The sequence below is a fragment of the Urocitellus parryii genome, chromosome 6, assembly GCF_045843805.1.
Source record: "Urocitellus parryii isolate mUroPar1 chromosome 6, mUroPar1.hap1, whole genome shotgun sequence".
NCBI classification, from domain to species: Eukaryota; Metazoa; Chordata; class Mammalia; order Rodentia; family Sciuridae; genus Urocitellus; species Urocitellus parryii.
Window position 1 is genome coordinate 193462779 of NC_135536.1, and position 25826 is coordinate 193488604.

The window sequence follows — 25826 nt, forward strand, 5'->3', positions numbered from 1 at the left end:
GCTGTGCAGGAAGTTGACCCGCCTAGCCCCCCAAATCCTGTTTCTCTGTCCACCAGTGAGCACCAGCCCCTCCAGATGCGTGGTCCCAGCGGGTGGTGGACAGGGGCTCAGAGCGGGTCGCTCACCTGCCCAGGTCAGAGCCGGAGTCGGCCTGGTGTGGAGACACTCAGTGCCTTCTGTGGGTTCCGTTTCTCCTTCCTCTCCGGGGCTCCAGTCACACCCAGGGTGGGCTGCAAGTGCTCAGCGTGGCCTGGCGACTCTGCCTCTCCCCTCCACCTCCAGTGCTGTCCTCGCCCGGCCCCAGCCACCTGAGCCCTTGCCTCCCCCTTCAGTGCCTCAGGGCCGTGGCCCGCTGGCTGCTGCCTGGGGTCCTTCCCCACTCCCGTGTCCAGCCCTCGGCCGCCCAGGGCACGCCCCGGCCCTTAGCTGCTGTCCTGTAGCTCAAGCTGCTCACAGCCCTGCACCACGGTCTGCAGTTGATCCCGGGCTGGCCCTCCCCTGCGGTCAGCTGCAGAGGGGGACTGTCCAGTCCGTCTTGCTGGGGAGCGTGTCTGCCGTACCCATGGAGCGCTTGGCGTGTGTGACCGGCGCGGCTCCCTGGCCGTTATTGCATGGCTGCGCCCATTTCCCTGTGTCCCCAGGAGCCCCAGCACCTGCTTCCAGCAGTAGAGGGCTGCTGCTCCTTGAGCTGCTTTTCCACTCCCACAGTCATGGGGCTGGGTGTCTTGGGTCTGCTTTATTCATTAAGTCATTTATTGAGCACCTATGGTATGCCAGTGGATGGGGAGACAGCGTGTAGAGAGGGGACTGTCCCTGGGTTTGCAGGAGGAAGGGGTGACAGATTGAACACCACCAGGCTCTGGCGGGAGCCAGGTGGTGCCCTCACCTCAGGTGCCTGCTGTGTGCAGGTGGGGCTTGTATTTGGCCTGGTCTGGCTGCTGTGCTGCAGGCCCCTCATCTGCACCCCACCCTGGTGGCCCTGGGGCATGAGGAGACGGCAGGATCCCAGTCCTGTGGGCATCAGGGTGGGGTGCCCTGGGCACCTCCTGCCTTACCGGGTCTGCTTCGGGCCCCCAGATCCTGCCCCAGGAGGAGGACTACGGCTTCGACATCGAGGAGAAGAACAAGGCCGTGGTGGTGAAGTCGGTCCAGAGGGGCTCGCTGGCCGAGGTGAGGCCCAGGGCCGCTCTGGACCGCTCAGCAGCTTTGGACAAGGGCTGCTGCTCTCTCTTGTCCATATGGGGAAACTGGGCCCAGGACCCCTGCAGGTACTAGGGAGCCGGACTCCCTGGCAGCTCAGCGCTGTCCTGGTGCGGCCCACCAGCGCCCCCTGCTGGCGCTGTGTGGAGGCCCAGGACACACTCAAGTTCTGAATCAGTTTTGGAATGAGCTGCGAGGATAAAAAACCTAAATATGGGTGGCTCGGGCAGGAGGAGCTCATTGTCCCCTGGGCATGGTCTGGAGGAGAAGGGAGGGAGGGGATCTGAGCCCCAGACTCGCAGCTTCTCCTGGGTGGGGAGGTGGGGCTGCAGCTGCCAGGCCAGGCAGCCCAGGCTCCCAAAGCCCTTTGTGAGGGGCAGTCACGAGGTGGCCACCCTGTTAGACCCTCTGCTGCACCCATCCGGGCAGGCCACCTGTGGCCCCTGCAGCTGTGTCCAGACCCAGGCCCCGCGCCCTGCAGGGCTTCCCTGGGGGAGCCGCCTTGGCCCGCTGGGCTGTCCCTGACCTTGAAGAACACAGGGAGGGTCCTTCACTGTGGATGGCAGTGTTGGCACTCACACGCCTGTCCTCGCTGCCCCAAGATGGCCGGCCTGCAGGTGGGCAGGAGGATCTACTCCATCAACGAGGACCTGGTGTTCCTGCGGCCCTTCTCGGAGGTGGAGTCCCTCCTCAACCAGTGCTTCTGCTCCCGCCGCCCCCTGCGCCTCCTGGTGGCCACCAAGGCCAAAGAGTGAGTGTCCCCGGGCCTGGTGCCCAGCCTGATGGCAGGCTGAGGAGGGACCAGTGCTGGGGCTGGTGGGGTGGGAGCTGTGTGGCCTGGGGGGTGGCCGTCACTGCAGCCACCATGGGACACGCTGCCCCTGCAGTAGCCTCGGCTGGGCTGAGGAGCGTGGGCCTGGCATCGGCCCTGTCAGCATGGACGCAGCTCCTGCCCTTCATAGGCCCCTGGTCAAGTGGGGGACAGAGCAGGGGACAGAAGTACACTGGTCAGGGCGTGAGATAGGTCCCCAGCTGGGGCAGCGAGTGAGCCATGGAGACGCACAGAGCTGGCCTTGGACTGTGCTCTGCAGATCAGGTGGGCAGAGAGGTCACCAGGGCCCCTCACGGGGACTTCTGGGGGAGCAGGGCTCCAGGCAGAGGAAGCAGCGGTGCCTGGGCCTGCAGTGGGGCCGTCTCTGGCAGCTGTGAGGCCCAGCGGGGAGGCCGAGGGGTGCGGACGGGGTGGGGGAGGCCAGCGGGACAGGGCGGCCAGGCCTGTGGGGACAGATGAGGTACAGGGGAGAGTCGTCCATTGGAAACTCCTGCTCTTGGTGTCTAGGCCTCTCTTTTATTTGAGGCCAGCGCTCTGTTGCCGGGAGGGGGGCGTTCTGATGTGACAGTGTCAGGGAAAGGCCAGCTCGTTCAGGGAGATCTGAGCACGGTTCGGCCCGTGCAGGTGGCGGCGCTGGCCAAGGGGAAGCCGTCTGCTTGACTTCCGGAGGCACCTGGGGTGTGGAGCAGGCTTAGGGGATGGCTTTATCTGGCACACGAGGGGACGTGCCAGAATAGGAGGGACGAAGGCAGGCCTGGGGACATAGCCTGGGTGGGCGTGTCCAGGACAAAGGACGCCTGCTGCCCACCCCAGCAGGATGTGGCCCCTCTCTGCCGTGGTCGAGAACGGGCCCCGGCGTGTCTGACTCTCGGGCTTTCCAACCCCTCTCTAGGGGACTGGTGGGTGTTTTGGGGGACAACACCAAGATGTGCTGGGCCACTTCTCACCCTGCCGTCTACGATGATTGAGTCAACGTCCACGGGGGTGCTGGCCTGGCCTCCGGGGCTCCTGGGTGTGGGGGCGGTGCAGGCAGGCCTGTGGGACTTCGGGGCTCTCGGCCACCGAGGATTGGTGGCGTGGACTCTGGGTAGCTGGCATGTCCCCTCATGTGGGACTGGGCTGCCTGGTGCTGCTTCTGTTTTGCGCTGAGTTTCCCAGAAGCCTTAGAGGCAGGGGCTCCCCCAGGTGGCCCCAGGTTATGGGGAAGGATGCTGCTTTCCTATGGCCTTACCCTGTCACTGTGCCTGCGGCAGGACCATCAAAGTCCCCGACCACCCAGAGGCCCTGTGCTTCCAGATCCGAGGAGCTGCCCCGCCCTATGTCTTCGCCGTGGGGAGAGGTGAGCAGGAGCCTCGCTGACCCGCAGCAGCTCTGGGCTGGGGCTGTCTGTGTCCCCGGAGTTCAGAGTCACGGGGACCCGTGCACCCAGCTCTGCCGGGCCGGGTGCCATTGGCATTTTCCTCCCTTCCTGAAGCTAAGACTTGGGAACACTAAGCACACGTGGGCGGGCCAGCCTGAGAGACACCAGGGACCTGGGGACCACGGCAAGTGATGGGCGCTGTTCGTCCCTGAAGCGGCAGCGCTCTCCAGGCTCGGCCTTGCGGGGCAGGGACTGGCCTTGGAGCCAGACTGGGCGTGTCAGAAGTCAGGGTCCCACAGAGCCACGCTGCAGCCCCAGGGCCACCAGCTGGAGGCTCTGCTCTCTGCAGCGCCTTGTCCTGGAGAGGAGACCGGCAGGTCTGCAGGACTGGGCTCAGCATTGTATACCCAGGGCTTCCTTCCAAACTCGAAAGGTCACTTTTGAGGTCAGAGTTATACCTCTAATATCTGTTCACTGAGAAAGTGCACGTCCCACAGAGGGCTCCCAGAAACGGAGAGCACTTTAGAGTGAGCTTGTGATTTATCTCTGAAGCAGTGATCTGTGACTGCGGGTGACTTGCCTCCTTCTCCAGAGGACATCTGGCAGGACTGGAGATGTTTTCAGTGGTCACAACTGGGGAGGATGTGCCATTAGCCTCTAGGGAAGACCGGAATGCAGCCGGCACCCCGTAGTGCCCAGGGTGGCCCTACAGAGCCGAGCTCCCTGGCCCAGGCGGTGGGAGTGCAGGGGAGAAGCCCTGCCCTGGAGCAGCCGCAGTGTGTAGTGATCAGCTGTGGTAGTGTTCATGGGTGTGCCAGCAGCTCTCCGTTACCATAACAAAATACTCAAGACTGTCACCCTACATGGAGGAAAGGTTGGCTGGGCATGGTAGCACATGCCTATAATCCCAGCAACTCAGGAGGCTGGGGCAGGAGGATCCCAAATTTAAGGCTAGCAACTTGGTGAGACCTTGTCTCAAAACAGGGCTGGGGCTACCCCCTTGGCCCAGCTCTTCGTGTTTCCTCCACCTCTGAGAAAGCACCCAGCTGGGTCCAGGCCTTTGTGAACCAGCCAAGCCCAGCAAGGCTGCCATGTTCCCGAGCCCTTGCCCAGAGCCGGGCTCGGTGCTGGACGCCTCCTGTGCCAACTCCCTGGTCTCTCAGGAACCTTGTGAGTGGCTTGATCCTCGTCCCCTCTTAGTAGTGAGGACCCTGAGCCCAGCAGGTAGAGGAGTCCTGAATGATGGTTCCGTGGACAGCAGGGTGTGCCCTTGTCACCTGCCCACACAGGCAGAGCCTCAGTCTTTGTCTGCAAGTCACATCATCCCCAAGGCCCCAGGGGACGCGGGAGGAAGGTGTGCCTGGTGACTGGTAGCGCCGGCTCGAGGCCCGGCTTCTGGCCAGGTGGCCTCGAGGCTGCCGATCCTCCTGAGCCTCTGCTCCCCTGGCCACACGGGCTGACCCTGGTGCAGGACCACAGGTTGTGCAGGACAATGAGGGAGACGAAGCTCTCGAGTGACCTGAGCCTGGATTCAGACCCGGGTCCCCTGTGTGTGGCCTTGGCTAGCTGTCCCCTCTGAGTCTGTCTCTTCTGTGAAGTGGGGTGCCAGGTCCCACTCTGTGCACTCGGGGGCCACTGCTGGCTCCAGGGGGAGGTGTGGCCAGGTGCCTCCGGTGGCCTGCCTTGCCCGCTGCGCCCCGCCGCCCTGGCCCTGCCTCAAGCGCTCCTCCCCCAGGCTCCGAGGCCACGGCTGCCGGACTGTGTGCCGGCCAGTGTGTCCTGAAGGTCAACGGCAACAGCGTGGCCAGCGAGGGTGCCCAGGAGGTCCTGGAGCACTTCCAGGCGTTCCGGAGTCGTGGAGAGGAGGCGCTGGTGAGTGGCCGGGGCTGGGTGCCCTCCCTGGGGAGACGTGCGGGCAGCACAGGGGGCTCTGCCCAGGGCACTAGAGGACTGGCCCCACCCCCACCTGGGTCCCCAGCTCTGGGATAGGGACAGGGGCTCTAGGCAGGGTGGCATCGTCCACGCCCTCTGCTGTCTGTCTAGGTGTCCATGGCCAGACTGTGACTTGGGACAGGGACATCTGGAGGCTCCTTTAGGGCAGTGTCCCTAACCGGCCCAGAGCTGAGCGGGTGGCCCCTTGGCCCCGTCCCCTCCTCCCTGGCCGTCCCTCTCACAGTGGCTCCTCCCAGGGCCTCTACCACTGGATCTACCACACCCACGAGGACGCCCAGGAGGCGCGAGCCAGCCAGGAGACCCCCGCAGAGGACCCGGGGACCCTGGAGGACGACCAGCCAGACTCTGGTAGGGGGAGGGGGGGTCGCGACAGGGACAGGGCGGTGTCCTGTTCTGTGCCAGTGTCCTGCCCACCTGTGGGACTGGGTGTGGGGGGCAGGTGGGCAGGCTCTTCCAGGGCGGGGTGGACGGCAGCGGGCAGCAGAGGCAGCCAGCGCCGTGGAACGGGCTCCGGCCGCCCTCGGGTTGAGGCTCCCGTCGCGTGCGGGTGCCAGGGCTTGGCTGCGTGGCGCGGCGCCCTCCTCAGTGTCGCCTGCCCCCTGGCTTCCAGCCTGGCCCCTGCTGTCCCTGGGCCCACAGCTGAGCCTGCGCGAGGACGGGCCGGTGGTCAGCCTGACGGTGGACAACGTGAACCTGGAGCACGGCGTGGTGTACGAGTACGTGAGCACGGCCGGCGTCAAGTGCCACGTGCTGGAGAGGATCGTGGAGCCCCGCGGCTGCTTCGGCCTCGCCGCCAAGGTCCTGGGCAGGGGCCCTCCTGGAGCCCGTGGTCCAGTCCCTGTCCCTGCACCTGGCGGCCAGGGGCCGAGGAGGCGACTTGCCCCTTAGCCTGATTCTGCAGCATGGCCGCAGCGGACCTGACCTGGGGTGCTGGTGGAGCCCGGTCCCTCCCGGCTCAGCAGGTGCTCAGCGGCCACTGCTGCTTCTGCAGGTCCTGGAGGCCTTCGCGGCGGAGGACAGCGCCTTCGTGCAGAACTGCGGACGGCTCATGGCCAGGAGCAGCGCCATCGTGACCATGCCCCACTTCGAGTTCCGCAACATCTGTGACACCAAGCTGGAGAGCATCGGCCGGAGGATCGCCTGCTACCAGAAGGTAGCTGCGCCCCACAGGTCCCCACCGCTGGCCGCCAGGCATGGGACCTCACCTGGGGTATTTTTTTCATCAGTGTCAAACTCCAGTCCAACTTTGCTTAAACAGGAAATTTTATGGGTTTCTGTCACTGAAGAGTACAGAGGTGAACTTCAGGCATGGTTGTATCCAGGCTCTCAATCGGATATGACACTATTGCAGGAGTACGGCCACTCTCCGTCCCTCGGCTTTGTTCCCCACGTGGCTTCACACTCGGGCCGTGAGGTGGTGGCCCTCATAGCTCTGGCTTTAGCACTGTCAGAGGGAGCTCTTGCTGGCCCTGTCCTAGCCCTGTTGGGGGGAAGGCAGCCCTGCCTGAACCTCAGAACTGAGCCAGGAGATACGGTTCCTTGAGGCCAGCTTAGGGGCAGCAGCTGACGTGGAGAAGTGGGTGCAACTGTCCTGAGGCCCCCGCGCCCCGGCCTCTGCCTGGCCCGGGAGGGACAGTGTGGGGGCAGTGCTTCCCATTCGGAGGCCCTGCCTCCTAGGGGTGGCCAGGATCCCGGTCCCGCTCACGGTCCGTGCCCCCTGTTATCAGTTTGCAGCTCAGCTGAGGAGCCGCGTCAGCCCCGCCTTCAAGCGGGCAGCCCTGGAGCCCCACCCGCTGTGCGGCCTGGACTTCTGCCCCACCAACTGCCATGTCAACCTCATGGAGGTGTCCTACCCCAAGACCACCCCCTCGGTGGGCAGGTCCTTCAGCATTCGCTTCGGACGCAAGCCCTCCCTCATCGGCCTTGACCCTGAGCAAGGTACCGGCTTGTGTCTGTTAGAGGTGGTGCTTAGACTCACACTATGGTACCTCAACAGAACAGTGTCGGGGGCCGACAGTCCAGGCTAGAATGGTGGCTCTGTGGTCATTAGGAGTCCAGGCCCTTCTATCTTTCTGCGTCACCATCTCTAGAAGGGGTCTCTAACTTTCAGGGTGCCTCATGGTGGAGTATGGCTGCTGGTGTGCCAGCCACCATGTCTGCATTTCCAGACAGGAAAAGCCAACCGTGGTTAAAGGTGTATTAGCATCAAACTGAAACTGTCTTCTTGAGGTAACTTAGTGGATCAAGATTCTGAAAAGGGCAGTCGGGCGCTGTGGCGTGCCCCTGTAATCCCAGCTAATGGGGAAACTGAGGCAAAGGATCGCAGAGTTTGAGTACAGCATTGGAACTTAGTGAGACCCTGTCCCCAAATTAAAAAAAAAAATTTAAAAAGGCTGAGGTAGAACTCAGTGGTAGAGCATTTGCCTGGCCTGCACGAGGCACTCAGATCCATCCCTGGTACCGCCAAAAAAGGAAAAGAAAAAGTTCTGGCAGGGAAGTTCCCTCTCCCGGAGTTCTGGGAGTGGGTCTGCTTTCCGCTGACCTCCGGCCTCCCCTCCTCGCCCGCAGGCCACCTGAACCCCATGTCCTACACCCAGCACTGCATCACCACCATGGCCGCCCCGTCCTGGAAGTGCCTGCCTGCTGTGGACGGGGACCCCGACGGCCAGGCTCTCAACGACAGCCTCGGGCCCCCCAGCGGGGCCCTGGGCCAGGAGGACCGGGGCCTGAGCTTCCTGCTGAAGCAGGAGGACCGTGAGGTGCAGGACGCCTACCTGCAGCTCTTCACCAAGCTGGATGTGGCCCTCAAGGAGATGAAGCAGTACGTCACCCAGATCAACAGGTGAGCCCTGCCGCCGGGGAGGCGGGGCCGCGGGAGGCGGGGCCGCGGGAGGCGGGGCCGTGGGAGGCGGGGCCGCGGGAGGCGGGGCCGCGGGGAGGCGGACCCCCTCGTGCTGCTGCCCCTTCTGCAGGCTCCTAAGGTCCTGTCGTGCTCTCTGCCTCATGGGTGGGGACTTCTCTGTGGAGGCCGCGGCTGCAGGCTCAGGAGCCGGAGGCCTGGGCTTTACTCCTGGCCTGTTGGCCGTGTGACCTCAGGCTGCCTCTCTGACCCTCGGTTTCCTCACCTGCAGAGCGGGGCCAGTTGTGACCCTGATCTCCTGAGAGGCGGGATGGTGGCTAGCCCGGGCTTGTGGGTCGCCTGTGAGGCCCAGCACTGTGTCTAACATGTGGCGTGTCAGTCCCCACCTCCCAGCCTTGAGACGCCAGTGACACCATCCTGCTGCGCAGGTGGAGTCTCATGAACAGTTGGCCTCTCAGACGGGAGGTGGTGGCGGTAGGGTTTGAAGGGGCTGCGTGCGGCCTGGGCAGGAACTGCCTTTTGAATGACTTTTCCTTGTGCGCGTTTACCTGCCATCTGTCCCGGGTGCTCTTGTCCGTGGTGGCAGAGCCCAGGGGTGTCCGAGGCCCTGCGGCCTGCCGTCTGGAAGCCATGCCCTCTGGGCCATGTGCAGAGCCCCAGCCTGTGCGCAGAGCCAGGCCAGGAGCCGCCAGAAGGCGTGAACCTGCGCTCTCACCCCGGCAGGGCCGCGGGCGGCTGCGCAGTTGTGGTTGCCTTTCCAAGGGGTCAAAGGTCACAGCGGGTGAAGCTGGGGCCTGGGCCTTTACCTGGAGCCCTTGCCCTGCAGGCTGCTGTCCACCATCACGGAGCCCACCCCTGGCGGGGCCTGTGACCCGCCCCTGGCTGAGGAGGCCTCCTCCTCCTCACTGGTCAGCGAGGAGAGCGAGATGGACAGGACCGACCATGGGGGCATCAAGAAAGTGTGCTTCAAGGTGTCCGAGGAAGACCAGGAGGACTCAGGCCATGATACCATGAGCTACCGCGACTCCTACAGGTGGGCATGGTATGGGTGGCCCGGGGCTTGGTGGGACGGCCAGCAGGACAGTGAGCCTCTGACCATACGGAAGTTGGGACCATGGACGTTTTGTGGAATGCGGTGGTCTGGCCCTGAGACCCGCCCAAGGTGCATCCCAGAGAGCCCACTCAGCTCCCCGCCCAGGCTGGCGCTTCCATCTGGCCTGGTAGACGCCACCCTTTCAGCCATACGTGTCCCAGTGCAGAGGAGAGGGCTGACCTGCCCACATGGTGTGCTTCAAACTTGGTTTAAGACTTGTGGTTTCTGCCAGGCATAGGGATGCACGCCTGTAACGCCAGAGCTGGGGAGGCCGAGGCAGGAGGATCTCAAGTTCAAGGCCAGCCTGGTAACTTACTTCTCAAAATAAGTAGATGGTAGGTAGGTAGGTAGGTAGTTAGAGCTGGGGGTGCACCTTAATGGTAGAGCACCCCGGGGTTCAGTCCCCAGCACTACAAAAATAAACGCTATTTATTTTTACTTGATCTGAGGAATAAGTCTGCTTCTTTTTCTTCTGAGAGGCCGTGAGCTGTCTTGCCACTGGTTGGATTAATTGTACCGACATCAGTGAGGCCTTAATTAGCGGTGAAGTAGATTAGAACTCGGTTCCCTGTGCTAACTCTGCCTGGCTGCTGGTAATTCCTTATCTCAGCCTGATGAGCCCCGGACCCCCTGAGAAGGGCCTTGTCACCTTCAGCTGCAGCCAGAGGAGTCCTAGGCAGCCAGGCCCCTCTGGTGGGCAAAGCCAGGGCTGCAGGGATGCGGCCAGCGAATGCTCCTCTTGTCCCCACGGGACCTACTTGGTCCTTGTGCCCAGTTTCCTGGAGTCTGTAACTGGGTCGTTCTGGCTGCCTGTGTGCCTGTCCTCGGAGTTCCGAGGCCAAGGTCCCTCGCGTCTCTGGGTTTTCCTTCTGAAGTTCCTGTTCCTCTGGTTTTTCATTGAATTGTCAAAGAGCGTAGGGTGGAATTTTGGAACAGTTGCTCCTGATTCCTTGAGTTCCTTTTGGTCAGGTGAGTGGTGGGTTGTGCCCAGAGTCAGGGTTGTCCCTAAGAAGAGCCAGGCACTCGGGAGCACTGGGGACCTTGGACAGTGGTGACAGCTGAGTGGAAGCAACTCTCCGCTCTGTTTCTGTGCTGGGCCGTGAAGCGCTTCCCCCTGGCGGACCTGAAAGACCCCGGGCTGGTTGTCCCCTGGGCTGGGGCTTGACCGTGCTCTGGAGCGGGTCTGGGTGTGGGGCCAGGGGTGCGAGCGAGGGTGACTCGGCCGTCTCGCCCCAACGCAGCGAGTGCAACAGCAACCGGGACTCGGTCCTGTCCTACACCAGCGTGAGAAGCAACAGCTCCTACCTGGGCAGCGACGAGATGGGGTCCGGTGAGTGGGCCGCCCAGCGGGGAGGGTCCTGGCGGGTTGGTTAGCGGGTGTCCTCCCACTCTGTTCCGTTGTTTGGAGTTCGTTGCTTTGAATCGCATGGAGCCTCCTTCTGTCTGCTGGTTTGTCAGGTACTTAGTCAAGCACCTCTCACGCACCAGGTGCTGGAACTTAGCAAAGCTAAGATCCCCACACAGAGCAGATAGAGGCCTCGGTGCAATCATGCACCATGGCCTATGGTTGCATGGGATGTGTGGGTGGTGGGTGCTCCGAGGTCCCACAGATCCCTGGAACCAAGGGGGCCCATAGGAACCAACCCAAAGTCCAGATAGCACAGGAAGGTTTAAAGAAGCCAGTGAACTCGAATCCAAACCTGTCATGCTCCCAAGTGTGCCCACCGATGGTACTTGGATGCCATCGGCAAGGGCATATGTATGCAGAGGGACATGCAGTGGCTGGCGGGCGGCTGGACGGACAGGTGGATGATCGGATGAGGTCGTGCTGTGTCTGGGGCGCTTCCTGAAGCCTGACGTGGCTGTGTGTTAATTTTAGTCTCATTTACTCAGACTTAGAAAGTGCACTTTGTGCATAAATAGGTCACACGTCCACATGGGCCATTATTAGAAAGAGACAGGCCGAGGTGGCGGATCCCTCTCACCCTCAGCCACGGCCTCCTGCTGCCCAGGCCGCCCCCCTGCACCCCGTTACTGCTGTGTCCTGCCAGAGGACGTCTCTGCTTAAAAACTTGCCCCCATCATGTGGCAGAAGAAAAGAAGGCCCAGGCAGGCGGACTGTGTGGCTGGGCTCTACTGTCTCATGACAGAAGATCAGGCCATGGAAATATGTCCCCAGAGGGGTTCAGTGGAGCTGACTTCACTGGAACGGGGCCGTGACGCCGTGGGGCTGGGATCCAGGTCTTTGTCCTCAGTGCCCTCATTTGTGGAGTGGGAATGACAACAGCTTGCCATCTGGGGGGTGTTAGTGCTTCTTGCCCATTTTTTAGACGAAGAAACAGAAGCTCAGAGAGGTCCAGGGATTTGCCCAGTGATTCAGCTGGGGCCTGAGTCTGGCAGGCTACATGTCCCCTGTGGGTCTAGGGCTCTATAGCCGTGTGGCCTCCTTGAGAAGAGGTTGGGGAGGAGCGGGGTGGGGCAGCAATGACTGACAGCCACGCTCTGTCTTCTGCCAGGGGACGAGCTGCCCTGTGACATGCGCATCCCATCGGACAAGCAGGACAAGCTGCATGGCTGCCTGGAGCACCTCTTCAACCAGGTCGGCCTTGTCCCGGCCTGGTGTGGCCCTGGGTCCTCGCAGCCCCCTGGCAGCCACGCTCACCGGGGGCTTCTTGTCTCCAGGTGGACGCCATCAACACGCTGCTCAAGGGGCCGGTGATGGGCAGGGCGTTCGAGGAGACCAGGCATTTCCCCATGGAACACAGTCTCCAAGGTGAGGGGCCCGCTGGGAGCAGGCTGGACGCTGTGGCACACACCCTGCGGCGTGGCTCTGGTGGCCCAGGCCGGCAGACTCCTGCCCGAGGGCCACATCAGCCCACAGCCTGCTTTCGCTCAGAATCTGTCTCCACTGTCATCCTTATATTTCATTTTTAAAGTTTCGTAAAAGCCAAACAACAAGGTCTGTGTGGTAGAAGCTGTAGGAGCTGCAAAGCCTGACCTGGCTCTCTACAGGGACAACTGGTGTCCTGGGGTTGGTCCCTGGGTCCCCTGGGCCTGCCCGTTTGTGACATGAGGGACAGCCTGGAGTGCACTTCCTGTCTGTCATACCCACGGGGATCTGCTCCCCTCACCACACTTTCCAGCCTTGTGAATTTGCTGAGGAGTTTATGATAGATGTGACTTTTGTTTTGCTAATGGCATCTCCTGCAGGGTATGGTGGTGCAGGCCTGTGATCCTAGTGACTCAGGAGGCCGAGGCAGGAGGATCTCAAGCTTGAGATCAGCCTTGGTAATTTAGCAAAACCCTGTCTCAAAGCAAAAAAAAAAAAAAAGGACTGAGGATGTAGCTCAGTGGTAAAGGGCTGGTGGTTCAATTCCCCAGTACCTAAGTGAATGAACAAATAGGTTTTGAAAAGGTATCTTCCTTTTGGAGATTGAATTTTAAAAGGATCTTATTAAAATGCCTCCATAGGAAGAGCCGGTGTAGTAGGCCATATATTAATGATAAGCCACGGTGTCATCCCACTGCGGTCAGGTGGGCACTGCTCCCTGCCCGGGGCCTCTGCTGCTCTTCAGGAGAGGGCTGTGTAGTGAGAAAAGAGTTGAGGCCTCACCAGCACCAAACCGAGACTTTCCTCTGCAATGGCTGAGATGGAAAGAATTGGCATTTCTTATGTCCTCCTGCCTTTCCTCCCACTAACCCCCCCACCATCTGTCCGTCCCCAGCTGCCAGTCCATCTGTGCAGCTAGGCAGCAGGTAAATAGTTCCCTAGAGCCAGCTTGTGCCAGGCCTTGTGCTGGGTGCTGGTGACCCTGAGCCCGAGGGGACACTGCTGACCTGGCGGGCTCCCAGCTGTGTGCAGGAGACGGGAATGTGGACAGCCTCTGCCTCCAGGGGAGCATCGGGTCTGCTCAGCTGTCCCTCCCGCTGTGTCAATCCCCTGTCCAGGGGTCAACCTCCAGAAGAAACAGCAGAGAAGGCCCCAAGCCACAAAGACCTCAGAGACCCTGGAAGAGGCCAAGGGAACCGGGGCCTGCGTCTGCCTGGCTTTTCCCTGTTAGGGCCAGATTCAGGTCCCAGTTCTCCCACTACCCAGTGTGACTTTAGGCAAGTGACCTGCCTGGGCTTCCTCCTCTGTTTAGCGAAGGGTTAGAACGAGGTCACCACTCATGTGCCTGCTTAGTTGGTTGTGGCATGAAGACCTGTACCTGAGAAGAAGGCTTCTGTGGCCACAGGGCCCAGATCTGGGAGCAAAGCCTGCTGTGATTGATGGGTGCTGTCTCCACTGGATTGTCTGTGGCTGTGGATCCTGCTCCCAACTAGCAGGAAGGGTGCTGAGATGGATCAGTGGTGTCTGCGATGGGAATGGCATGTGAAGTGGTAGCACACTTACCATGTATTTGTCCTCCAAGGCCTGGATTACATCCTAGAGCCCGCTGCTCCCTGGATCTAGGTTATAAGCTTTGGAATCTGGTGACAGGGCATGGGCTTTTGTGCCACTGTTCTCCAAAGCACCTGGGCCCCTTCCCAGCCCTCATGCATCTTTCCTGCCCCAGAGTTCAAACAGAAAGAAGAGTGTATGGTCCGTGGCCGGAGCTTGATCCAGATCAGCATCCAGGAGGACCCCTGGAACCTGCCCAGCTCCATCAAGACCCTGGTGGACAACATCCAGAGATACGTGGAAGGTCCGCAGGCAGGGAGGGTCATGGGGGGCCTGTGGCCTTGGCTGGGTCTGGAATGCAGCAGGGTCCTGCTGGGGCCCACCTCTGTGCCCCTTCCCCTGTGTGCTCAGGGAAGGGGACGAGGAGTGGCTGCACTCTGTCAGCTGAGTGACCTCCCCGGGCCGGCTCTCCTGTCACCTGCTAGCCCCCCTTAGCCTCCTCCTCCTCTCCCTCCTCCTCCAGATGGGAAGAACCAGCTGCTCCTGGCCTTGCTGAAGTGCACAGGTGAGGGCTTTGAGGGGCAGCCGTGAGCGCATGGGCCCAGGGGTACCCGGCGAGGCCTGCCTGGCTGTGGGCGTCCATGAGGACAGCCTGGGGAGGCCTCTTCTGTGGCCCATCAGGATCTGCACTGGGGGAGGCGATACTTTGGCCTCCTGCCCCTCTAAGACTTGCACCTTGTGTCCAAGGGACAAGTCTCCGTCCCTGGAGCTGGGAGCCCTGTCTTGGGCCACCTGCTACCTGGGTGATTATTGACGAGGACACAGGATAGAGGACGGAGGGCGAGGGAGGCTGCTTGTCAGTAGGCTCCAGACCCAGCAGACTGTGGAGGCCGGAGCTGCAGGTGGGGTGGGCCACGTTTGTCCACCTTTGTCCCTCCCTTCTCAGAAATTTGTAGTCAAGGGAGGATCCAGGTCAAAATAGGCAGCTGCACGCAGCTGGCCAGATGTCAAGGGGAATTCCTCTCAGCAGCTGGGACCTGCAGCCTCTTTGCCTCAGGTGGGGCGGGGTGGTGGGGGGCGGGGCAGCAGGAGAACTCGGTTCTCAAAAGCGCCGGTGGGGCTTGGTGGCACAGCCGGCCAGGCCGAGAAGTACTGCATCCCGGAGAGGTGGCCAGGGACGGGCCTGGATAGTGGCCAGACACCCACAGGCCCACCTGCTTGGTCGGGGGAGCAGCAGCTTTGGGGTGAAGTGGCTTGCCCACCGAGGGGGAGTTCGGTGGACCTGGCTTTTGGCCCCAAGTGAACTTTTGGCCAGTTCGCCCCATGCAGGGTCTGTGGGGGGCTCGGGGCCAGGGGTGGTGCAGCCTGCTGCCAGCACCTGCCCAGAGGCCTGTCTGTCCATCACAGACACGGAGCTGCAGCTGCGCAGGGACGCCATCTTCTGCCAGGCCCTGGTGGCCGCGGTGTGCACCTTCTCCGAGCAGCTGCTGGCGGCCCTCAGCTACCGCTACAACAACAACGGCGAGTACGAGGAGAGCAGCCGGGACGCCAGCCGCAAGTGGCTGGAGCAGGTGGCCGCCACCGGGGTCCTGCTGCACTGCCAGTCCCTGCTGGCGCCAGCCGCAGTGGTGAGTGGGCAGAGGAGGACGGGAGGCCCCTCAGCCTGTGTCCCCTGCAGCTGGCTCCCATGGCCCCGCTGTTCACACAGCAGGTGTTTATTGAGCACCTACCATGTACTGCTGTTAGGAACTGGGGCCTTACGTCCTGGTGGGAGGGAGACACACATAGGTAAAAGACATGGCGTAGACCATGGTGCTCCAGCTAGGCGGTTTCGCCCCAGGGGACACTGGCAGCATCTGGAGACATTTTTAGTTATAGCAATTGAAATATCCAGGAGTAGTGTCTCTGGCACTTGGTGTGTGGAGGCCAGAGATGCTCCTCAGTGTCCTACAACAGTCCCAGGACAAATACCTGTAGTGCTGGGTGGCTCTGGTGGCCAAGGCCCAGCTGCTGGCCGGTGGGAAGTGTGGCCTCGGAGCGCCCTCTGCTGGGCAGAAGTCTGCTCTCAATGGACTCAGAAAGGCTGCCTGGACACCAGCCCTCATGTCTTAGAGCCAGATGCTAGTCCCTGTCCGTTTGGTCTCTGATGTTGCGAGGCACCAGACTGCTGGGGTCCACAGCTCACCTTAGAGCTGGGGAGGCAGATGAGAAGACAGAATGGAAGGCTGGGGGGAGGGGCAGGGAAGTGGAGGCCATGGCGTTCCTTGGGAATCTGTGGTCAGAGCTGGCCGTGTTGAAGCGGTGACTTTGAGCCAGTAGACAGGAACAGCGTGGGGCAGAGGGAGCAGCTGTGGCCCCAGGAGCAGGGAGGCGGTGGGAGGTGAGGTGCGTGGGCTGGGTCTGCAGGGCTGGGCCTCGCTCCGGGCAGGAGGCTCGCGGGTTGGAGGCAGGTGAGAGACGGGATGTGGGTTCATGTTAGACAAAGGTAACAGCACAGGGAGAGGGGGGTTGTTTGGGGGAGGGTAAGGGGGACTGTGGGGTCCTCCTGGGACGTGGACCCCCCTGGAGTGGTGGCTGGGAAGTTGGGGGGCTCTGGAGTGTGTTTTGATGGTGGGTCTCAGGGCTTGGTCATGGCTGTGGGGGTCAAGGGGAGAGAGAATCGGGTGGGTGGGGCCTGCTGGAGGGGCAGGGAGGTGGTGGGTTAGCTTTGGAACGGTTGTTAGTGACCGTTGGTCCAGGGAAGGGCCATCAGCAAGTCAGAGCGAGGTGGGTTCTGACCCTGGGGGAGCAGGACAAGCTGTAGGCAGAGCACACGCAGGACCGGTGGGAGGAGCCCGCTGAGTAGCACGTGGCCTAGATTCGGACCCAGCTTGTCCAGGGAAAGCTTGGGGTGGGTGGCACCCGAGGTCCCTCAAGTGTCTTCTTGCAGAAGGAGGAACGCACCATGCTGGAGGACATCTGGGTGACCCTGTCGGAGCTGGACAACGTCAGCTTCTCCTTCAAGCAGCTGGATGAGAACTACGTGGCCAGTGAGTGACCCCCCCCCCCCACTGTGGGTGTCAGGACACTGAGGCGGCAGGAGCGTGTGGGGCCACCTGGCCTCCCGCGCGAGCAGGCCAGCTGCCCGAGCCTCACCCCCAGCTGGAGTCTGAGAGCTGCATTGCAGCCCACGTGGAAAAGGGGTTCTTCCGCATCAGCCAGCTGCCCCACCACCCTTGAAAGACCCACCCTCAGATCCCATTCAGATCGCCCCTCTTTGTGGGGAAGAATTAAGATTCTTCGGGACCAAGGCCGTGATTACCTGAGGTTCCTGGGTCCTGTCTTCCTCCCTCTGCCCTGCCCACCCCCCTGCCCACCTGCCCACCCGCTCGCACCACCCACCCCAGACACGTCGGCAGCAGGGAGCACTCGGTACTTGCCAGCCAGAGACAGGCTCCGGGCCACGGTGCCAGGCAGCATGGCCACAGCTTCTGCCCTCCCCGTGGTCCCACCCTGGGTCACCTGGGGGCATAGAGATGCCGATCCCAGTCGCTGGCTGCTGTGGGTCAGTTGGGGCCTGGGTAGGGGTCCCGGGGGAGTGCAGGTGACCTCCTGCGGAGGCCGAGAACCCTGTGTGTGCTTCCAGCGCGGCTCTGCTGGGCCCTGGGGACCCCGCCCAGACCTCCACCTCGGGAACTCAGGGGTGGGACAGGGCGCCTGTGCCACGTGCTGTCCCCAGGACTCCAGAGCTCATGGGCCCAGGGCCACTCTCTAGATGGGTGCTCTTCACTTCACTTCATAGAAAGCCCCCTGAGACAGCTTTTCCCAAGTGCCACCCCCTTGAAATGGCTGTGTGTCTGGGCTGCGTGTCTGGGCTCTCGGGAACATCCGTCCTCCCCTTCAAGGACCAGCTCTGCCCTCCTTGGGGCAGTACCGTCCCTGCCGAGGACGCAGACTGCTGCACAGGGGCCAGTTTGAGTTGGCTGTGGTGCTGCCTGTCGTGGGCCGAGCTGGGCCCCGGGAGAAGCCCTGGTCCACCAGTGACACCTGCAGGCGCAGCAGGGGTCCCCAGGGCTGCCCTCTGCCCCCCTGCCCGCAGCTCTTCCTCATGGGGGTGAATGAGATGCAGGTCCTGTTGGAGGGCAGCTTTTGCCAGGTGGGGCCCTGAGTGACCAGCAGAGGGTGACAGGAGCACCCTAGGGCTCTGAAGACACCCGGCTGGCTCTCTGCCGAGCAGTCAGTGTCGGGGCCAAGAGTAAAGCAGTGGCAACCAGCAGCGGTGAGGGTGTCCAGGAGGCAGGTCCCAGGCGGCTCCGCGGGGTGGGGCTCTGAGGCGCTCTCCAGGCTGGGGAACGGGGGTCGCAGGATGCGACTCTGGCGTGAGTGGACATGGAAGTCCCAGGGTGCCACCTGAGGCTGGGAAGACGGGGGTCTGGGGTTACCCCCTGGAGTGGGGGGACAGGGAGGCACTGGGATGTCACTCTGGCACCTGGGGAAGGGAGATCTGAAGCTCCTGTAGCCGGGGGCGGGGCCCTGCGGTGAGCCCGTCTGGCCTTGTCCTCCGCAGACACCAACGTCTCTTACCACATCGAGGGCGGCCGGCAGGCGCTGAGGGTGGTCTTCTACCTCGACAGCTACCACTTCTCCAAGCTGCCCTCCCGCCTGGAGAGCGGGGCCAGCCTCCGCCTGCACACCGTGCTTTTCACGAAAGGTGAGCTGCGGCTATGGGGCACCGCAGGGGCCGAGCCAAGGCCACCAAGCACTGGGGACCCAGCCCCTCCCTCCCTCCTCTCCCTTCAGCCCTGGAGAACGTGGAGGGGCCGTCTCCTGCGGGCAGCCAGGCAGCAGAGGACCTGCAGCAGGAAGTCAATGCCCAGTCCCTGGAGAAGGTCCAGCAGTACTACCGCAAGCTCAGGTGTGTGCTTGGGGCTGTGCTGGGGCCAGGGTTCAGAGAGTGCCACAGGGCGTGGACACGGCAGTGCCGGGCAGACCCTCCGCGGGAGGAGAGGGCCAGACGCCCCTTTCTGGGGCACCTGCTCTGTGCGGGGCCTTTGCATGAGAGTCCGATGGCGGTGCACACAGTAGGTCATGCTAACTCATTTTCCAGATGAGGAAACTGGGACCCAGGGGCATACACAGTGTGCCCCAGGTCACACAGCCAACAGTCTGGCTTCAAAGCAGGTCCTTCCTGCTGAGCAGAGCTGCCTGTCCACTCTGCGTGGGGACGGAGCCGAGATGGGTGCTGAGATTCAAGGGCCTTGAGAGGGGCGTGGCCCTGGGCCCCTGTCCTGGTCACACCTGCAGGGAGAAGTGGAGGGAACAGATTTTGCAGGGGGCAAGCACGTGTCCAGGGGAGCAGCTCCCACGTCCCTAGCAGCCTCAGCCGTGGCCCTCCGAGTCCTGCCTGGGTGACAAAGGGTGGCTGAGAATTAGGAGATGGCAGGTCCAGTGTCAGGGCCTCCTCCCCTGGGGCCTGGTTGGCCACTTGCTGTCGTCCACCTGCTCCACAAGCTCGTCTTTCACCTGTGGCTTCTACTCCCTTCCATGGCCCAGTGGAGACCGCCTGGTTCCCAAGGCCTAGGTGCCCATGGGTCGGGCCCTTAGAGGAACCTCTGCGCCCCAGTGAGCGGGCCCAGGGCCAGGCAGGGACGGGCTCAGGGAGGAAGAGCAGGTCTGGGCGGCAGCAGGGCAGGGGCTGTTGGGGACAGCACTGGGGGGGAGGTGCCCTGTGGCCGGGGGCTGTCAGAGGAGCCCTGAGGGTGGCCCCCTCCTGGGAGACCACGGCCCTGCAGCTGTGGCTGGGTGGCCCCTCTCAGCCTCTCCCTCCCGCAGGGCGTTTTACCTGGAGCGGTCTAACCTGCCCACGGACGCCAGCACCACTGCCGTGAAGATAGACCAGGTGCGTCCCCCTGTGCTGGGCTGGGTGGGGCTCCCGGGGTCAGGACTCGGCGGGGCCTGAGGGGCCACTCGGCCCACCTGGGAGTCCCCAGGTGGTTTCTGCTCACTGGTGGCCTGCTCCTCTCTGCTCTCGTGGTGACTGCGGGTCTCTCTGGGGCCGGCGCCCTGCAGGTGGAGAGGTGGACCCACGCCGGGGGGGCCCAGGTCCTCTTTTTCCTTCACATTGATTGTGGGCACTTAGAGACCGAGAGGTCTCCTCATAGCAACGGAGGCTTCCGGCTGTTTTGAGAAGTGGACAGGTGCGAGGCCTCCTGGGGGCTCCTCCCCACAGCTGGCCTGTGCTGGGCGGGGCTCCCCCTGGCCTGTTGGCCCTGCTCTTCAGTGTCTGTGGCCGGGGCCTTCCCGGCTTGTGCAGGCCTCACCCCAGCGTGGCGTTCTGGCCTTGGGGCTGGAAGCTGCCCTGGGAGATGCTGGGCACCACGCTGTGGGATGTGTGGCCGGCAGGATCTCGCCGTGGCGCAGGAAGACTGAGCCACCTTTACCTGCACTCGGTGGCTGGGGGTCTGGGACGGCAGGGAGGGCTCCTCCTCAGGAGGGGTCTGGAGGGCGCGAGCGAGGCACTGTTTGTGCTCAGAGACGCCCTGGGCATGAAGAGGCCGGGCCGGGGGGTGAGACCTGAAGTACGGGGCGAACGCCGAATGCCAACTGCAGGGTAGCGGGAGCCACAGATTGCTCTTGAGCAGAGGTCATGGAAACCTTGGAGAGGGCGCTGGGGGAACAGGTGCAGGGACCTGTGGATGAGGAGGAGACGGGGAGGCAGGCCAGGGGCCCTCGGCTGTGCCCCGAGCGTCCCCATTGTGTCTGTCCCATGCCTTGCAGCTGATCCGCCCCATCAACGCCCTGGACGAGCTCTGCCGCCTCATGAAGTCCTTGGTGCACCCCAAACCTGGGGCCAGCGGGAGCTTCGGTGCCAGCCTCATCCCCGTCTCCTCGGAGCTCTGCTACCGCCTGGGGGCCTGTCAGATGGCCCTGTGCGGCACCGGCATGCAGAGGTAGGCCAGAGAGGGCCAGGCCTCGGGTCAGGGCGGCTGGGCCCGAGGCCTGGTCCTCCACTGCTTGCCGGCCCCGGGCAGGGCCTTGGCGCTCTGGCCGCAGGTTGCTGTGAGATGCGGCAGCGGTGGAGGGTGGCAGGGCTGCGGGTGTCCTGGAGCCAGGCTCGGGAGCAGGAGGCGGGTGCCGAGCTCCTGGGCCTGCCATCCGCGAGGGAACGGTGTCGCACACCTCCTCAGGCTGCGCTGGTCTCTTGGCCTTGCTGGACACTTCTGTCCCCGCCCGTGTTGGCCCCAGGGAGGAAGACCGCCCCTCTCCAGTGCCCCCCACTCAGGTGCCTCCCGCTCACCAGGGCCTCTGTTTGCTGCCCGCCCCCCCAGGCAGGGTCCCGTGAGGTCAGGGGCCGTGTCACTCTGCCGTAGCCCACCACCTAGCCCCGTGTCCGGCACTGATAGGCACTGATGGACAGGCGTCCAGTTGTGTCCCATCAAGGGAGGAGGGCGCCCTGCGAGCTGGGCACTGCCAGGTGTCTGCGCCCACGGCTCATTTCCTCCCGCTGAGCCCGTGTGGAAGGGCTCATTCAGGGGCTCTCCGCCAGGGGCAGTTCTGCTCCCCAGGGGACATTGGCAGTGTCTGGGGACTGGCATCTAGTGGTGGGGCCAGGTGCTCTCCGTGTCCTGCAGTGCGTGGGACAGCCCTCTTTCTGGTCCCCACGTCCATGACACATTTGTCTTGATTCTCAGGAAACTGGGGTGTGCAGAGATGGACCGGAGTGAAGGGCGCAGGGTGGGTTCCAGCCGCAGGCCCTGTGCCGAGCCAGTTCTGACACTATAGGGTCTGAGCCACGTGGCTGTGCTGGGGGCCACTGAGCAGAGGCCAGGCCGGAGGAGTCCCCTCGGTCAGCCCTCAGCCCACTGAGAGTCCCCAGGCCCTGCCTTTCAGCAGTGACCTGCCGAGGGTTGGCAGCTGCCAGGAGGAGGAGGGCAGGTGGGGGAGGTCAGCCGGAGAGGACGCAGGGCGGAGGTGGGCCGCACAGCCACACGGGGTGACGGCACTGGAGGTGAGGCCTGGCGGTGGGAGCCGCTGCCCACGCCCTCTCCCACCCGCAGGAGCACCCTGAGCGTGTCCCTGGAGCAGGCTGCTATCCTGGCGCGGAGCCACGGGCTGCTGCCCAAGTGCATCATGCAGGCGACGGACATCATGCGGAAGCAGGTGGGCCTCGGCGGCGCTCGGGCTGGGGCCCCGGGGAGCTGCTTGCTCCCTATGTGTGGGAGGCCACCTGGGCCTGCGCGCCCTCAGCGCAGACCTAGCTCACCTGGGAGCCCCCCACCCGCAGCCAGGTGTCCCTGCCTGTCCCCACTCCTCCAGGCCCCAGACTGACACTCTTTCCTTCCAGGGCCCCAGAGTAGAGATTCTGGCCAAAAACCTCCGAGTCAAGGATCAGATGCCCCAGGGTGCTCCGCGGTGAGTGGCCCCTGCCCCGTCTCCTCCAGGGGGCCTTCAGCCTGGCAGACCCCTGGGCTCTGCCAGGGCCCCATCTGGCTTTTGAGGACCCCGCTTTGGGAGAGACGAGTCTGGCTCAATCTGTAACCTCACGAGGACCTGCTTCTCCTGGAGCCCTGGAAAGGGTCCCTAAAGGTCCCAAGTGAGCGGCGGGTGGCTGCTGGGCGGACCTGGTCAGCACCTTGCGGCCAGTCTGCCCTCCCGTCCTCCACCCCACCGTCTCTCGGTGGCACTGAGCCCTGTGCAGCCCCTGGGACCTGTGCTCACTGGGCCAGACCCTGTCCCCCGCCCCTGCCCAGTTCCTTCTCCGCGTCTGTCCACGGTGTTCGATAGCTTCTCATCTGGAAACAGCTTGGATAGTGCTAAACTCGTGCAGTGTCCCTGCACGCCCTGGGGCCACTCCCCCAGTGACGCTGTCTTCCGTGGCCCCAGCACATGGTCGGGCCAGGCCGCTGCCCTTGGTGGTGCTGCAGCCCTCACAGCCTCGGTGGTGCCCAGGGTGCCACACGGGCTCGTCACCCTCAGCTCTTTTCCTCATGCTTTTTGGGCGGTTCCCCGCCCCAGGTTCCCGGCCCATCTTCCCATGGGGACCCATTTGACCCAAACAGCTATGCTGAGAGCAAGGTCCTGCTGTGGTCCCCAGCTGGCAGGTGGGGGTGCTGAGGCCCAGGGAAGTTAAGCATCTTGTCCAAGGTCACTCAGCTGGGAGATGGCAGAGCCGCCGAACCCAGGCCCAACCCTGTCCCCTGAGCCCTCTGGGGCCTGGCTTTCCCGTACTGCGGTGGCTTGCTGCCCGTTGCTCCCGCTCCGCGGTCAGGACTCCTCGGGGCCCATCTGACCTCCTGTCCTGCTGGAGAGCCAGCAGCCGCCCCCTCAGGTGCAGGCTCGGCTCGGAGCCCTCTCTGCACCCTTCTGCATCTGGGTCCCGGGGTCTGCAGAGGGAGGAGCTCCGGCAGAGACCGGGTCTCGCTAGTGGCCGCAGGTGCAGAAGGGCACCCCACGCCCCCACCCCCGTGTCTGAACACACGGGTCTGCTCACAAAGACACGCCTGTGTCTGTAAATACCTGCTGGCCTCTGGGGGACAGATGTGTCCCGGGAGGGGACCGGGCAGCTGGGGAAGGTGTGGCATGTCCACGTGTTCACGCTCCGTCTCAATTCCTGCCAAGTGGTGTCCTCTGGGTGTGCATCGCCCATAAGGTCAACAAAGTGGTGGGGGAGTGCTAAAGGGCCTCTGGGGCCCTACTCATCCCCTCTCTCCTGCCCCCACCAGCCTCTACCGCCTCTGCCAGCCTCCAGTGGATGGAGACCTCTGAACACCACGGGTCACCACTCAGCTGCACCCACGGAGCCGCGGAGTGAGGGGACCCAGCAGGCCATGCCACAGGCAGCAAAGATGGCCCGAGGCTCCTGCCCAGCTGTCCCTGGCCAGCCCCCTGCACTGCTGCGAGGACAGGGCCCACTCGGCCATGACTGCCCACCACCCTGGGCTCACATTCTCCACCCTGGGCCCTGGGCTCCAGGGCTGTGGAGCTCACGGTGCAGCCAGGCTCCGGACTCCATCCCAGTCCTAGGACAGTGTCAAGGTGCTGCCCCGGGAGCCTGCGGCCAGCTCCCTCGGGATGGCACCACTGCACTTTGAACCCGGGCTCCCTCCAGGCCACGTCCCAGGGCCCGCGCCGTCTCCGCCCGAGCTTCCTGCGCACCCCTAACCTTACTAACCAGCTCGGTGGACTCAGGGCACCCGGCCTCGGCCAGGAGGAGAGAGGGACAGGCGCAGCTCCTGCCACCGGAGGACACCCAAGAGCCACACCAGCTAATGACGTCACTCACCGCCATCGGAACTGGAGCCGCCAGCCCTGGGCCGAGACGCTCTCGGACTTATTTATATGGCGGGACGTCTCTGGTGTTTTATTTTATTTTTTGTTGTCGTTGCCGTCTTCGAGATGTTTTCTAAGGTTGTATAATTATATATTTGACATTTTAAGTTTCAAAGAAAGGCATATTGTCTAACAGGGACCAATGTGAGGTAGTATTGCAGTTTTACCCAGTTCTACTAAAAAAGAGAAACTAAATTATTGAAAATTTTAAGAACACTAGTGTGTCCTCTGTTTTAGAGCCGGGGTGGCAGGGTGTCCCGGTCTCCACAGGTGCCTGCTGCCCACCCTCTTCTCCAGCGTTGACTCGGGGTTAGAACTTTCTAGATGGTGGCTGCAAGGGCTTGAGAGGTGGCAGAGCTGCGGAGGGAGGCGGGGAGCCGGGGGCCACCGAGGGGCCTCCTGCGCGGGACACTGCGTGGCACCTCGGGTGGACTTTATTTTTTTGATGTTAACTTCTCAGAGCAGGGCGCCTGGGACTTTGAAGCCACCTGCCCTTGTGGGCAGAGGGACCCACAGAGGACCCTCAGCAGGCTGTCCCTGGCATGGGCATCTGCAGGGAGCACGGGGAGGAGGGGGTGTCTTGTCACTCTCGCCACCCTGGCGGGCTGGGAGAGTGGGTGTGGGCTGCCACTGGGCACCCTGGTCCCCGCCGTCCCCAGAGGCCACCCCCTCTTGTCACCGTGCACAGGCCCACAAGATGCTGCAGGTTAAAGCCCAGGACGCGCCTCAGCCCTGTTGAGGGGGCTGAGGGCCCCGGGGCAGCCACTGCGCACTGGTTTTCTTACATGTCCGGGCTCCTCTCCTCACAGTCGCGATGGGCTTTTAGTACCATCAAAACCAGTTGATGACACAGGAGGCGGCTGCGGCCTGCCTGGTCTGTGGCACGTGGCCTGGGGCGGCTCTGGCCTCCGACGGCCACACAGGACGGTTGGGAGCTCTGTGCCGGGTCCTCCAGCCAGTGGCCTTGGCTCTGGTGCCTCCACCCGGTGCCTCAGGTTTCTCCTGGTCACAGGGACAGAGTGGCTTCCTTGCCGGCCACGGCAGGGATGGTCTGGGATGGCACGGGGCTTGTGACTCGCTGGTAGCGGTGCGTGATGGGTCTTGGGTGCGTTTTCCCTGAGTTTAGGACCGGACCTGGGGTTTCCGTGATGTAGAAGATGGTGACTGCCATCTCCCCAGCAGCTGGCTGCCCCCTGCTGGCGCCTTAGGTGCCAGAGGCTTAGGAAGGTCTGAGGGACAGCACCGGGTCGTCCTGCGCCCCAACCTGCGGGGCCACTGGATCCAAGCAGGAGTGGAGCCGAAGCTCAGCGTGGGCGGGTGGGCTCCCGCCGGGGTCCAGGCTGACCCTCTGGGCCCATTCCCGAGGGCCCCATCCGGCCCCTTCCAGGGTATCCTTGTGTCTTTCAACTGAGGTTCCAGAAGACTCGATGCTGTGACAGCATTTGGGACTTTGGGATCTGGGGTGTCGTGATGGATCGGTTCTTTAGAATTACCTGAGCCAGTTTCTGGATCCAGAGAAACTCAGAGACGACTGTCACCCCCAGCTGGAGTCGGGGTCAGCAGACGCTGCCACAGGAAGGACGGGTTCAGCCTGGACACTGCCTGGGGCCTGCAGAGAAGGGCTGGACGGGCAGCCTGGGGCCGGCTGGGGCTTGGCGGGGTTGGGGGACGGGGCCCCACTTGCCTCTTAGACATGCCCTTCCAGTGCTCAGCAGGACAGAGGGCTTCCAGGGCCAGGGGCCTTCTTACAGGAGACCAGAGGACCCCAGGCGGGCCCTGGCAGGACCTGGAGTAGGAGTGTCCCCGCCCGCTGCCTGGCACCCAGATGTGGTGTGGACC

At 63.2% G+C, this 25826-nt stretch overlaps 1 protein-coding gene across 2 annotated transcripts in view; it reads left to right on the forward strand.

Annotated features, from left to right (window-relative positions):
• Positions 1-24169, forward strand: part of Prex1 (phosphatidylinositol-3,4,5-trisphosphate dependent Rac exchange factor 1) — a 127264-nt gene extending 103095 nt beyond the window's left edge. For both annotated transcript variants that reach the window (XM_026390934.2, XM_077799630.1), the window contains exons 17-40: positions 1078-1170; positions 1803-1951; positions 3286-3371; positions 5128-5264; positions 5582-5693; positions 5956-6143; positions 6337-6498; positions 7073-7283; positions 7914-8187; positions 9032-9238; positions 10540-10628; positions 11815-11897; positions 11981-12071; positions 13855-13983; positions 14203-14244; positions 15087-15307; positions 16609-16708; positions 18226-18369; positions 18459-18573; positions 19491-19557; positions 20436-20608; positions 21716-21818; positions 22003-22070; positions 23381-24169. In XM_026390934.2, the coding sequence (XP_026246719.2) occupies positions 1078-1170; positions 1803-1951; positions 3286-3371; positions 5128-5264; positions 5582-5693; positions 5956-6143; positions 6337-6498; positions 7073-7283; positions 7914-8187; positions 9032-9238; positions 10540-10628; positions 11815-11897; positions 11981-12071; positions 13855-13983; positions 14203-14244; positions 15087-15307; positions 16609-16708; positions 18226-18369; positions 18459-18573; positions 19491-19557; positions 20436-20608; positions 21716-21818; positions 22003-22070; positions 23381-23423 (3087 nt within the window). In that variant the 3' untranslated portion in view covers positions 23424-24169. The remainder of the gene's footprint in view (positions 1-1077; positions 1171-1802; positions 1952-3285; positions 3372-5127; positions 5265-5581; positions 5694-5955; positions 6144-6336; positions 6499-7072; positions 7284-7913; positions 8188-9031; positions 9239-10539; positions 10629-11814; positions 11898-11980; positions 12072-13854; positions 13984-14202; positions 14245-15086; positions 15308-16608; positions 16709-18225; positions 18370-18458; positions 18574-19490; positions 19558-20435; positions 20609-21715; positions 21819-22002; positions 22071-23380) is intronic.
• Positions 24170-25826: the final 1657 nt, after the last annotated feature.